The 13,082-nt window shown below is 44.9% G+C and overlaps 1 protein-coding gene across 1 annotated transcript in view; it reads right to left on the bottom strand.

The window, feature by feature from the left end:
• Positions 1-217: 217 nt before the first annotated feature.
• The window catches only part of WNT2B (Wnt family member 2B), a 43,061-nt gene continuing 30,196 nt past the window's right edge, over positions 218-13,082 (bottom strand). The window contains exons 2-5 of the mRNA XM_053393496.1: positions 10,085-10,305; positions 3,839-4,116; positions 2,079-2,343; positions 218-1,257 (exon numbers count right to left, since the gene is read on the bottom strand). Coding sequence (XP_053249471.1) covers positions 1,028-1,257; positions 2,079-2,343; positions 3,839-4,116; positions 10,085-10,305 — 994 coding nt within the window. The 3' untranslated portion in view covers positions 218-1,027. The remainder of the gene's footprint in view (positions 1,258-2,078; positions 2,344-3,838; positions 4,117-10,084; positions 10,306-13,082) is intronic.

The following is a 13,082-nucleotide window of genomic DNA, read 5'->3' as shown; positions in this document are numbered from 1 at the left end:
GCGATGAAAGTTTTCAGAGATGCAGAGACAAAAGAGAAGTGTTAGCTTGGTGATCTGATAGCACTGTTATGCTGCCTTTAGCCTCAAGAACTTTGCCTTGACCTTATAGTCTAGAAGTGCCACAGTTGTGGAGTGCAGCAAGAACAGAGGGCAAGAACCTGCCCATTACTCACCTTGCTAGCCATGATTGTAGAAAGCCACAAAGCAAAGAACACCGTTTTCTGATACAGGTTTATAAGGGATTTTGATTTAAAGTATTTAAAGCAGTCTACATGATGTACAAGTGCATTTGTACCAAAAAGTCACCTTTATATTAGTTTCCTTTAGAACCTACCAGAGCATCCAGACATACACATGTACTCTCAACTTTCATACTTTTCCCCCTCTGCATGTAGATACTGGTTTTCTTTCGGCTGCCAACTTTGTAACTCCACAGTTTGCTTTCCATTAGAAAGGAAAAGGTAACAAAGTCCCTTTACACAATGTTGCTGTTGTTCAGCTAATGTCCATAGTGCAGCCATGGTGGCCTCTGTATGAGTGGAGATCCATAGCAGAACATGTAGTTCCTTAGGACTATACAGCCATCTTCTTTTGGGAAATAGAGTACTTTCTTCCAGGGTAGATGGAGGGATTTCTGCAGGTTAGGCAACATTTTATAATATACTGCTGAACATTCCCTGGAGAGAGGCAAGGTTCTCCAGCTAATTGTAACCTGCTCCTCACTCTCTTGTGCTCCTATGTAGCTGCATTGTTCCCTCTTTTTATTTATTTGTTCTTTGGACAATATCGCCAGGCAAAGGAAGCTTCACAGTTCCGTGTCATTTGAAAATTCCTTTTTAAAGTTAGAGGAATGAGTTCTACTGGGTGAGCAGAAGAGCTCGCTATCCCCATGGGAAATGTAGTCTTCTCTGTAGTGCTTTGCAGAATTAATTAAATAAAAGCCATGCAGTTGAACTACAATTCCCAGAATGCCCAAGCCCTGGGGCACTGTGCCAGTTTTGCTTTCCCCCCTCTGGCTCACATTGTCTCAGGTTTGGTCCACCCACTCTGCCCTCTTGGGTGCTTTGCATGTGTGAATGTCCACGGTGTCCTCGCACTCCTTGCAGCGGACTGCACAGCACCAGTGGAATTTGCACTCGCATTTGGTGACTCGCCGCACGCGGGTGGTGTCATAGCCTCGGCCGCAGCACATGACCTCGCATCCATCGGTCCCACGCGAGACCTTGTTGCACACTCGTCCGGCTGTCCCTAACGAACCTGTAAAAATAGAAGAATACTTACATTGGATTTTGCATTAGATTTGCTGATGAAGAGCGAAAATCTGGAAACCTTATACACTCGGCTTATGTCAACTTGAGTTATGGGTTCCCTTCCACAGTGTACATGGCAGCAAATTCTACAAGCACTTATCTGAAGCATTGCAACCTAAAGCATCTGAAAAATGCCTTTGACTTGTATAGGTTGCCCTTGACTGATAGGGAAGGGCTATAGATCAGTGCCAGAGCATCTGCATTGCATGCAGAAGGTCTCTGCTTCAGTCCCTGACATCTGTGGGTGGGGCTAGGAAAGCCCCCTGTCTGAAACTCTGGAGAGCCTCTCCCATTCATTGTAGACAATACTGGGCTAGCTAGATCCAGTGGTGTTGGCTTAGCATAAGGCAGTTTCCTATATTCCTGGGAATGAATATATGCCCAGTCTTAATAATGTGCTACAACAACAATAAACTGGCTTGGGCAAGGCAGGAAATGTATCAGGGACAGCTTTAACATTAGGCAGAGTGAGGCAGCTGTCCCAAGTGGCAGATGCCACGGGCCATGAGGGGACACTGACAAGAGACACCAGATACTCCTCCTGAACCCCTACCTGCCATTCTGCTGTGTGTGCTATTCACCCATAACCCTGTGCACTCCCTAAACTAGCCTGCTGTCATGAAATGTGGGGGAGCATGCTGTTCACCCCAATGTTGAAGATGTCCTGGGCATTTATGATTAGAATAAAATTGCTGGTCCCCATGAGAGAAGGATAGCTAGCGAGTAAGGGCACAGAAAGCCTGCTGTTTGGTCAAAGGAGCCATTTACCTGCAGACTTGTCCATCACACAGTAATCGGGTGAATTCTCAAAATATACAAGGTCCGTTTTGGTGGGTTTGCGGAAGTTTTTATTGGCCACAGTGAACCCAGTGCCATCCTGGTTCATAGTTACTTGGATGGCACCATTATATTTCTTCCGGAGGTAGTCTCCTGTTTTGCGGAAGTCCGACATTGCCAGCCAGCAAGTCCTTAAAGTGCAGGAGCCACTGACACCATGGCATTTGCATTCGAGTTTCAGGAAACGCTTCACAGCCTGAAACAGAAGAGACAGCATCAACCCTATAAATGACCCTACATGTTCCCATTATGGACAAAAACTGCTTTAATAATGCTCCTGTGTTGGTGATCACTGCCTCGGACACTTTTGCTTTGCTTACCTCTCCTATGTTTCCATTTAGGGCATTTTCACTAGTTATAGAAAAGACCTGCCAGCCCTATGAACAATACCTGCAGCTCTTCTTTTGTCAAAATCCTTGGGCTAGTCTATTAGAGCCAAGATTCATCCCAACTGGAAGCAAATCTAAGGAACCTTTAATGACCTGATTGAAAATGCTTGTGCTGAAATGGATAACTATCACTGCATGAATGGAGGCAAATTTTCTGTAATGATGCTACAGAGGCACGCCTTTCTGACTAAAAAGACTGCCAGCTTGACAGAACAGAAATTGATTGTATTTATATGCAGGCATGGAAGGGATTCAACTAATGAAAGCCATCAGTGGAAGCCAATGCAAGGACTTCCACTTGTGCAACAGGGCTTCTCCCCTTCCTCTGCATGCCCCCTGAAATTGGTGTGTGTGTGTGTGTGTGTGTGTGTGTGTGTGTGTGTGTGTAGAATCCCCCAGAACAGCATCACAATGGGGAGGAGAGGGGGGGTCATTTTGTCAGGCAAGCTGAAATGCTTGCACCGGCAGAATGTTTGACACAGCTCAATGCCAAATCTCTCCTTGGGTCTGTGGCTGAGTATGGCATGATTTCCCCTTCCCTACCTTCTGCCAGCTGGCTGGGACTGATAGAAGTCCAACAACAGGTTAACAACCCCTGGTTTAAACTCTTCTTAGGCCAGGGATGGAGCACCTGTGGCCCTCCAGATGTTATTGGACTGTGGTTCTCATCAGCCATAGCCAGCAAAGTCAATGGCCAGGAGTGATGGCAGCTAGTCTCACAACAGAGGGCCACAGACTCCCATCCATTGGCTTATTTTGATTAGGAAGCCTGGTCTAAATGAGGGGAAGGGAGTTCCTGTTGAATGAGGCCTTGTTTTTGTCCAAAGGACTAGAGCCTCACTAACAAAACTCCAGGTCTCTCTCTCCAACAATTAAATCTGAGATGTCAGTGTTTTCCATGGGCTGAGATCTGTAGCACAGAAAGGGCTCTGGGTGGTTTTATTCAAAATTATTAGCTGGCACAATCAGTGGGGTGACACAGGCAGGGTAGGGTTGCTCACCTGCCTTCCCGTCACTACATCTTGTTGCCAGTTCCTGAGAGGGTGAGTTGTGGGGTGCTCAGCACCATGTGCCTGAGGTGGTAGAACCAATCTTATGCTCTTGCCGCTGCACCCAAACCATGCTGAGCTCCCCTTCAGCTTGCCCTCCGGCTGTCAGGAACTGGCAGCAATGCTCCATGTTAGGAAGGCAGATAAGCAACCCCCCCCCATCACGCCCCCCCCACCAACCACAACTGAATTGAACCATACAGGACGACTCATATCAGCCACTGCCAAGCTGCTAAGAATTCATGCTACTAACCGTTCTGCCACAGCGGTTGTTGTGCAGATTCATCAGGGCCCGGGCATCCTTCACTGTTTTCTCTTTGGCATCCACAAAGTCCTTTGCAAATTTGATCCCATAGTTGATGTTGTCACTGCAGCCCCCCCAGTCAAACTCCCCTCTTTCATCCTTCGAGCGGCCCCGCTTGTGGGGATCACAACTGCAGGCCTTGAGCTCACCTTGGCTGCAAGCCCTAGTGATGGCGTATACAACTCCAGCGGAGGAGATTGCATAGACGAAGGCAGCTTCCCTGCTACCTGCCAAATGGGTGGGAAACAAGAAACAAGAATAGTGAGCCAGGAGTCAGAAGCTAAGTGGTTTTGTACACTGCCCGGAGATCTTTGGATAAAAGGCGGAATATAAATTACAATAGCAACACTGATTCAGATCAGTTTCCAAGTACTTTTGCTTAAGATCAAAGTCTTTGATATACCCTTTCTTTTCTTTTTAAAATACACTTAGAATAGTGCAGTCAACCGAGCACAATGAGATCATTACTTCCAGGTTTTTTCCTTACGAAATCTTACAAATTGGATTCCTACATTTGCCATTGTTCTCATAAGAAAAACCACTGGAACTAACTTTCAATGTGAAGTTGAAGTATATATATTTGGAACCCCTTGCCTTCTCTTTCTCCATTCTGAACTGATTTTGTAATCTAATTTTAATCTAGTCTATGTGCATTCATGATATTTAGCAATCTTCACTAATCACAGCTATCTCTTCAACATTTTTTCTCCCTTCTTATTTTCCACATCTGTACATATTTAGCAATTTAGAGAGAGTATGCAAATATTTCATAATTGAAGTAAAGCATTAAATCATAGAGAACAGTCTACTTATTATGAAGAAAGTCTGGGCTTTTTACTATAGAGGCATTCCAAGCCATAAGGTTTGTGGAACTCCTAGAGGTCTGTTGCATGGGGAGCAGTGCTGACCATTTGAGCAGCCAAAACATCATTGATCTATTGGTAATTACATGCATTATTGTTATTTAAAATGAAATTAAGCAAATAAAGCATGCATAGTAGTAACCATGAAAGACAAAAGCCAGACTTTACATTCAGTTATGGTAATAACTGTGAGACTCTGGGGCTTTTGTGAGCTGTGCTGCTCTTTCTATGGATGTTTTTTTCTTTTTTCAGCTCTACTAGTTCTTCTTTGAAGAGCAAATCGCCTATAGGAGAAGCTGCTGTATACAAGGGTTTTAGTTTATCCTTTAGCACAGAACAGTCCCAGCTGCTTCTTTTGGGGTAGAAGAAAAAGAAGAGTTTGGATTTCATATCCCGCCTTTCACCTCCTTAAGGAGTCTCAAAGCAGCTAACAATCTCCTTTTCCCTTCCTCCCCCACAACAAACACTCTGTGAGGTGAGTGGGGCTGAGAGACTTCAAAGGAGTGTGACTAGCCCAAGGTCACCCAGCAGCTGCATGTGGAGGAGCAGAGACGCGAACCCGGTTCACCAGATTACGAGTCCACGACTCTTAACCACTACACCACACTGACTCTCATTTGGGGTAGGGATATAACAGGGAAGATTATGGAAGCTATCAGGAAGGGGATGTTTGTGGTCAGTGTGATCCAATAAAAAGTACACGCCATTACCTACAGAAGAACATTTTGGACTTCATGGGATAGTTGGCAATATGTGATAACAGTAAAATATCAGATGCTTATTTCATCGGCTATTTGATTGGCACCCCAAGCCTAGCAAGGATAACAATGAAACTATGTTAACCATTGTAGAGGAGATATTCTGGGGGGTGCAACACAAGTTGATGAGACACAAAGGACACAAAGACACAAAGGTAAGGCTCACTTGCTACCTTGATGAGCCATGGATTCACTATGCTGATGATGCACAAAACAAGGCATACAAAGTCAGGCGTCCAAGATCCTTAGATTATTTTCTGGTTTTGAGCAGGGATTGGAGTTGGGTAAATTCAATGATCAAGCAACAGTGAAGGTCCTGCTGAAGAGGATGCCATGAAAATGGACTTCTTGGAGGTAAATTGCCTTTGAGATGCAGCCTGGAAGACAAGGGTGTAGGGCCCTAATGAAGAAAGGTCTGCTGACAGAAGATGAGCAATTTCAATATTGTTTTTAATTTTCTTTGGAGAGTCTGTCTGATCCTCTGTCTGCCTGCCTTCATCTCCACAATGTGCCAAGCTTCAGATATCTTGGGACTTCTTTGTTCACATGTTTGCATGCATCTGTAGAAATTATTCTTTCTGGTTCCACACCTCTCTCCTTGTACCCCCTGAGTCTGAACAGCACGATCCTCCCATCATATCTGGGTGGCTGTTGTCTTTTTTTGGATAAATGCATATATAGTACCGCTCCTTCCAGAAGCTGTAAATCGCCTGGCAAGTCCCCACGCAGTGCAGGATGCTGCCTGGTATTTTATAGTTCTGCTTTGAGTTCGCATCTGTTTTTATAATGGCCATAAAAACAGCTGCAAATCAAAACCACACTGTTGCGTTCCTCAGACGCAGCCTTCGGATAGCAGCTTCAAAGCCAGTGGTGCAATCTAGCATCCTTCAGCAGAAGCTGGAGAAGCAAATGGCAGGTCTGCTTTCTAGAAATAGGGACCGAAGGTAAGATCAGCCAGACAGTGCTTGGCTTTTATTGATTTAACTTAAGACAAGGTTCCATTAAACATATTCACATGCATAACTTGTCCTAAAGCAGCGTGCCTATCATCAAAAAGATTCCCTGCTAGTGACTATGTGAGATGTATGGCATATCCCATAACATCTTGTACCACAATGTTAAAGGGAGTGGGAAAACAACTATACTATATTCAATCTGCCAAGCAAAAAGAAAGATCAGCTCAAACGTGGAAGCAAAATAGACTACCACAGATGAAAAACTGTTTTGTTAATGGACTACCTGACTACAATCAAATTTGCAAAGAGAAGGCAGGCTCCTGCCAAATATTATGGCAGGAGCCAAATAAATGTAAGTAGGCTGAGATGCTTATCTGGTAGGCAAACGTACTGATTTGGTGTTAGCCTATATCAGTCTGACATTGCACAACATTATGGTAAAAGGCATTATGGAGATGTGAATCCTGTCCCTGCATTATTTTCTTTGTAAAAATCAAGGACAAAGAGGTGTCTATGCACTTTCCTATACTTGTATGCAGACTGAGAAGAACATTGGGGTAGTGCACAAAACCACTTCTATACACACTAAACACTGACTTTCTGCCCCTGCATGCTTCCCTGTGTATCATTTAAAGCAAGTGTTTGTAACATTTGGGGCAGGGCTGAAACACATTATAATGGTTATGGGGTTGCTCGTGCGTAAGTTGCCGCCACTCCTGGCTAGGTGGCCTGGTTAAACCTTTCCTGACTGGACAGCCCCTCACTTCGTGGCTGTTCAGTCGCTGGCAGAATCCGACAGTGGGCGTTTCTTCAACCTTTTCCAACATAAAAGTTCTTTGACGCCCAGTCTCCTCCTAGCCTCCCTGCGCGGAAGCCTTCTGCGCAGGGTGGGCGTGGGTAGCGGAGGACCTGTGCTCTCTCCGCTGGTGTCCAGTGAAGAGTCTCTGAGCCTGCTCTCCGCTTCCCCCATTGGCCCCCCTCCATCCCTGGTGTCGCGCTGATTTTCTTCCCCAACAGGAGACCTGCCTCTCTCCCTACTTGGCCCCTCTCCAGCATCGTCGTGGAGCCCCTCCTCCTCCTCTCGTTCCGATGGCAGTTCCCTGACACACATTTATCGGCACAGCCAGTGCAGGGCACACTGGAGCTTTTAGACACTGATGTGTGAGGCCTTCCACAGGGGTGCGTTTTACTCCCTGACCACAGTCCCTCTTTGAGAGGAAGGTCAAAGCTGTGGCTTGGCCTTTTGCACTATGTAGGGTGACTACAAACTTTGCCCCAGCAGCTGATTCCCAGCCAGCTCCCGCTAGCCAAATATTTATATATCCTGTTACAGTTTACTTTCAAGCTCATGCTTCCAGAGGTGTTCTCTACCATTCTGAAGTGGCTACTTCCCAGCACAGTGACATATCCTATTACTGTTTGCTTAGTATACAGGGGAAGCCAAGACATCATGCAGGGTAATTTAGGCCTTGCTCTGTCCACAGCGATTAGCAAAAGATTCTTCCTTCCTGGACAAAGCTAAATGCTATGCCTGCAGACTTGTCTCGTAAATGTGAGTCTGTCCCAGTCAGGTATTAAGCCGGATCTGAGAGTTCCAGATCCCAAACTCCCAAACTCTCTCTCTCTGCCTCTCCACCCCATTCTCTCTGTACACATTTACATGTATGTGTGCATGTATGTGTGCATGTCGTCACACCTCAAAAAGGATATTGTTGAGTTGGAAAAGGTTCAGAAAACAGCAACCAAAATGATCCAGGAGATGGAGCGACACAGAAAGGCTCCTGGCCGTGATGGACGCAATAACAGTTGGAGGCAATATTATTTCTGAATATTATTATTATTATTATGAATATTATTATTATTTGCTGGAAATCACAGGTGGGGAGAGCGCTCTTGTGCTTGGGTCCTGTTTGAGTGGTTGGCCACTGTGAGAACAGGATGCTGGACTTGATGGGCCATTGGCCTAATCCAGAAGGATCTTCTTATGTTCTCATGTTCATAAGGACTACTTCCATGTGGGGATCTTTCTTTCTGAATTGGCGCACATAAGCCGTGAAATTATACTAAGGATATTGCCAACCTCAAGTCCTTGTAAAGTTGTACCTGCTTCCATAAATCTTAAATTCAAAATAATAAGTAAGTGGTCCATTTTATTTGCTTCTGTTTCCTGAAGCCTGGAAAGGTGCTAAAGCCACAGCATTCAAGATTTTCAATAACATTATTTCACAGTGAACCCACCTAGACAATAAACAGCTTGGTAAAAACTTGTTGCAGATCTCTTATTAAATGACAGCAGGGGGGAACTATGGCAGCCAGCCAAGTGATTAAGATGAGCAGCATCGTGCCTGCCAGTTTCCCTCCATACTTGTGTTCACCAGAAATGTATTCAGAGGCATACTCCCTCCAAAAGTGGAGATATACCATAGCCATCATAGCTAGCAGACCTGATAGCCTTATCCTTCAGGAATTTGTCTAATACTCTTTTAAAAGGCTAAGGAGCAAACCCTACACAAATCCAGAGTGGAGTCCCTAAAACAGTTTGATGGCACCTTGTATGCCTCCTTCCAGCAACCCCTGCAGCCACGTTGGTGCCAAACATGTTGTTCTCCTTTCCTTTGGACCACATCAGCGAGGCCAAGAGGGGAGTCTTGTCGTCTAAGCAGACCAGGACCTCCATACACACTGCCCAAGCTTGCGGCCTGGAGAGATAAGTTTGGCTTCACCCCTGGAGTAGGGTTGCCATACATCCAGAATTTCCCAGACATACCCAGGATTCAGCCATCGGGAACAGCATCTGGGCAGAAATTGCTGAAACGTCCAGGAAAATCCGGATGTACGGCAACCCATGTCGGAGGTGCCGATTTTGGCAGGTTCTCAAAAAGTAGCTCCGAAACTTTATTCATATGAGATTTTGCAAAAGAAGCTCAATAATCTTTGGGTTTGGATTGTCACTTTCTGAAATATGGCAGCCCTACACTGGAGGCAGCCTCCATTGTCTCTCGAGACAGGCGGATGCCAGCAACATGCAGGAAGTCGGTTTGAGATGCCTCATAGGAATAATAATAATAATAATAATAATAATAATAATAATAATAATAATAATAAAATTTATTATTTATACCCCGCCCATCTGGCTGAGTTTCCCCAGCCACTCTGGGTGGCTCCCAATCAAGTGCTAAAAACAGCACAGCATTAAATATTAAAAACTTCCCTGAATAGGGCTGCCTTCAGATGTCTTTTAAAGATAGGATAGCTGCTTATTTCCTTCACATCTGAAGGGAGGGTGTTCCACAGGGTGGGTGCCACTATCGAGAAGGCCCTCTGTCTGTAACCTCACTTCTCACAATGAGGGAACCGCCAGAAGGCCCTCGGCGCTGGATCTCAGTGTCTGGGCTGAACAATGGGGGGGGGGGGGAGACGCTCCTTCGGGTATACAGGACGGAGGCTGTTAATTAATAATAATTAATAATTAATTAATTAATTAATTAATTAAGCACGGAGAGACAGGCAACATTGACTTTTCTCAAACGAGAACATCATAATCGCAGGTCAAAGATTCCTATGCTGCACCATTCAGTGGGGCTCTCTGCAAAAAGGCGAGCTGCTCTGGGGACTTACTTCGTAGCATGACCCTGCCAAAGACTGTGTGGTCTCTGTCCAAAGTGCTGCAGTTCCAGCGGTGGTGACGGAATTGGTGCTGGCATTCCCGGATCCACTCTTTTGCTCCTTCCCCAACGGACTGCATAATGTCTGGGTAACTCTGGCACAGCTGTCGCTGCTTGTTGACCAATCCAGGGATGTTATCGCAGATCACCCTTGCCCCCAGGGCCCCAATGTACCTGCAGGGAGAGAGAAAGTGACCCTGTAAAAAGAGCAGGACACAACTGCCAACTGGTTCAAAGTCTAGCAGCTCCTGGTGGATAGAATGAAGGGGGGCAGCTGAGTCAATGATACATTTCCTCCAAGTGGCAGTTTCCTATTTCCTGACTTTGGCCCAAGCACTTACTTAGGGCTGCTTCACACTGTTAATTTATGTATTTGTTTCTAATTATTGATATCCCGTTTAAACAAATGGATTCTATATATATAAAAGAAATTAAAATATACTAAGAATAAAAATAAAATGTTTGTTATAAATTATTATATTTTCATTTTAAAAAAAATAAAAACCCAGGTTGTATAGACTGCTTAATCATCCATAACCTCTATGCAATTTACAGAGAATATAAAATATTCAGTAAAAAAGTGTTCGTAAAAATTGAACGTTAAAAGCAATCTAACTTAAATATTTGTCAAAATCTAAGTAAAACCAGCAGTTGCTAAAAATGTACATCACCATAATATAGATACATAAGATAATAAAGATACATATTCAGATGGGCTTGCCTAAACAAAGAAGTATTTAGCAGGCACCAGAAACAAAGCAGTGAATATTGATAGTTATTAATTAAATAATCATTTTTATTTTTTATTTTAATCCATATCCCACCCTGCTTCAACAAAGCTCAGTGTGGCACACATGATTTTCCTCGTCCCCATTTTATATTCACAACAACCCTGTGAGGTAGGTTAAGCTAAGAGACAGTGACTAGCCCAAGATGAGCTGCATAACTGATTTGAACCCTTGTCTCCCCGGTCCTACTCCAACTCTGCCGGTTGTAGAGTAACGTATGACAATCTTGAAAGATAGTCTATTGTTATCCTGGGTGTTACCTTTTTAAGTGAAATGCAGTGGGATGGGGCTGTGAAGCCAATTATGGCAGCAATGCAATTAATTAAGGGCTGGTGTAAATGGAGGTAAAAGGATCCAGGGGGAGAACTGAAGGGAAGACATTGTCTTCATGCCAGGTCCACCTGCAGATGGACAGCCACTCTACCCATTGAGAAACAACAGAGAGTAGATAGATCTGGCCTCTCCAGGCTTCATTAAATTACCACATCTACCAGCAACAATAGACCTGTTTTCTTAGGTTAGTTAGGTTTTCTTATGTTAGTTAGTTAGGGGGATTTCTTTCCCCCACTGAAAAAACCTGACACCAAGGCCAGTCAGCATGGCCAATAGTCAAGGATGTTGGAAGCAGAACATCTGAAGGGCCACAGGTTCTTCACCCTTGGCCTATGTCTAATGATCTGGATGAATGGAGACTGGTTAGGAAATACTGACCCGGTGCGAATTACAGATGCACACTGAACAAAGGTGTGTGGTTTTTTCTATGCCTTTGGGGTGGGCTTTCGGGCAATTTCAGGGCACTGTAAATGCACTGCGATTATTTGTTTGTTTGGGGGAAGTAGTTCTGCTGTAGGGCAGTAGCATTTTTCCATCTCTCCAACTGCAATATTTTCTCATTGGGAAAATGCAGTCTCTCCCCCCTGCCCGCTTCATGCCTCTGCCATTTTGGGACCTTTTATATGAGCTTACTGTTCTGAAATCCAGCATTGACAGTCTGGATTTTTTTAAAAATAAAAAAATACTTCTCTGAGAATATATAATTCATGATATCCTGATGTTAGCCGTATTCCAACTGCCCCCCTTTTTGGCTGCGTCTGAAGCTGATAGAACAAGGCAGACCTTTTTATTATTATTTAATCCTTCTGTACAAGTTTTTCTCCCCGAGGGAAGAGAATTTTGTAGGAGTAAAAACTGCACCACGTTCCAACTTGGATTTGAGTTGCCAACATGCCGGTCTTACACTAAAACTCCAGACAGACCTGGGGGTGGGGGTGCAGTCAATACAGGGACAGGGCATTGCTGAGCCATCAGGGTGCTGCTTTGGGTCTAACAAAATTATCCCTAGCCAATGCCCTGGCTCAAAAGAACCTGCAACGTTTTGCTGAATTAATAGTGTTAGGAGCCAGGCAAGTCGAAGAGCAAGATTTCGCAGCAGCACTAAAAGGAAGAGCAGCAAGGTGTATATTTCAGAGATGTCATTTGGTGTTTGAGGATTCCTGGTACATTCTGCAAGTGCAGTGCTGTTGCCAGCTTGAGGAATTCCAAACCCATGAACCATTCATACCAAAACAAAACACTTTAAAGCACTTTCTTGTACAAGAACTTGTTTTTAGCTGGAGCCTGTAGGACAAAAGGCTAATTTTTAAAAAAAGTTATTGTATGATTCCAGAAAGTGAAACACCAACTATCATGAGACTCACTGCAGATTATTATTGTACTACTCAATTACATTTGCCTAGTCAGAATTTTGTAGATGGTGATAATTATTACAGTATTGGCCCAAATATAAGACACACCCGCAAATAAGTCGCACCTTTAAAATTCAAGGCTTATTTGTGGGTCCCAGCACTACTGCCCTGAACGGAGGGTGGGGGCGGCTGTCACCAGCGCTCAGTGCCCTGCTCCCCAAGTTGGCACTGGCGCTCACTTTTGAGTGCGCTGTGTGCCGGCCTCCTGGTACTACTGCCTTCTGGCACTCCCAGCATACCTCCCCAAGCTGGCGCTGAGGGAGGCTTGGGAGCAGCGGGTTGCCCCACGCTCCTGGGCTGCTCTGGGGGGGGGGGTTTGAGCTACATGGCTTTGCTGGAGGCCTCCCCCCCTTCCGCCTTCCTTAGGCGGCTAGGGGAGGCTTGGGAGTGGTGGGCGGGCTGCTTCCTGGGGGGGGGG

The sequence above is a fragment of the Podarcis raffonei genome, chromosome 6 (assembly GCF_027172205.1).
Source record: "Podarcis raffonei isolate rPodRaf1 chromosome 6, rPodRaf1.pri, whole genome shotgun sequence".
NCBI classification, from domain to species: domain Eukaryota; kingdom Metazoa; phylum Chordata; class Lepidosauria; order Squamata; family Lacertidae; genus Podarcis; species Podarcis raffonei.
Note: the sequence above shows the minus strand (reverse complement) of the source record. Positions and strands in the feature narration are given on the sequence as shown.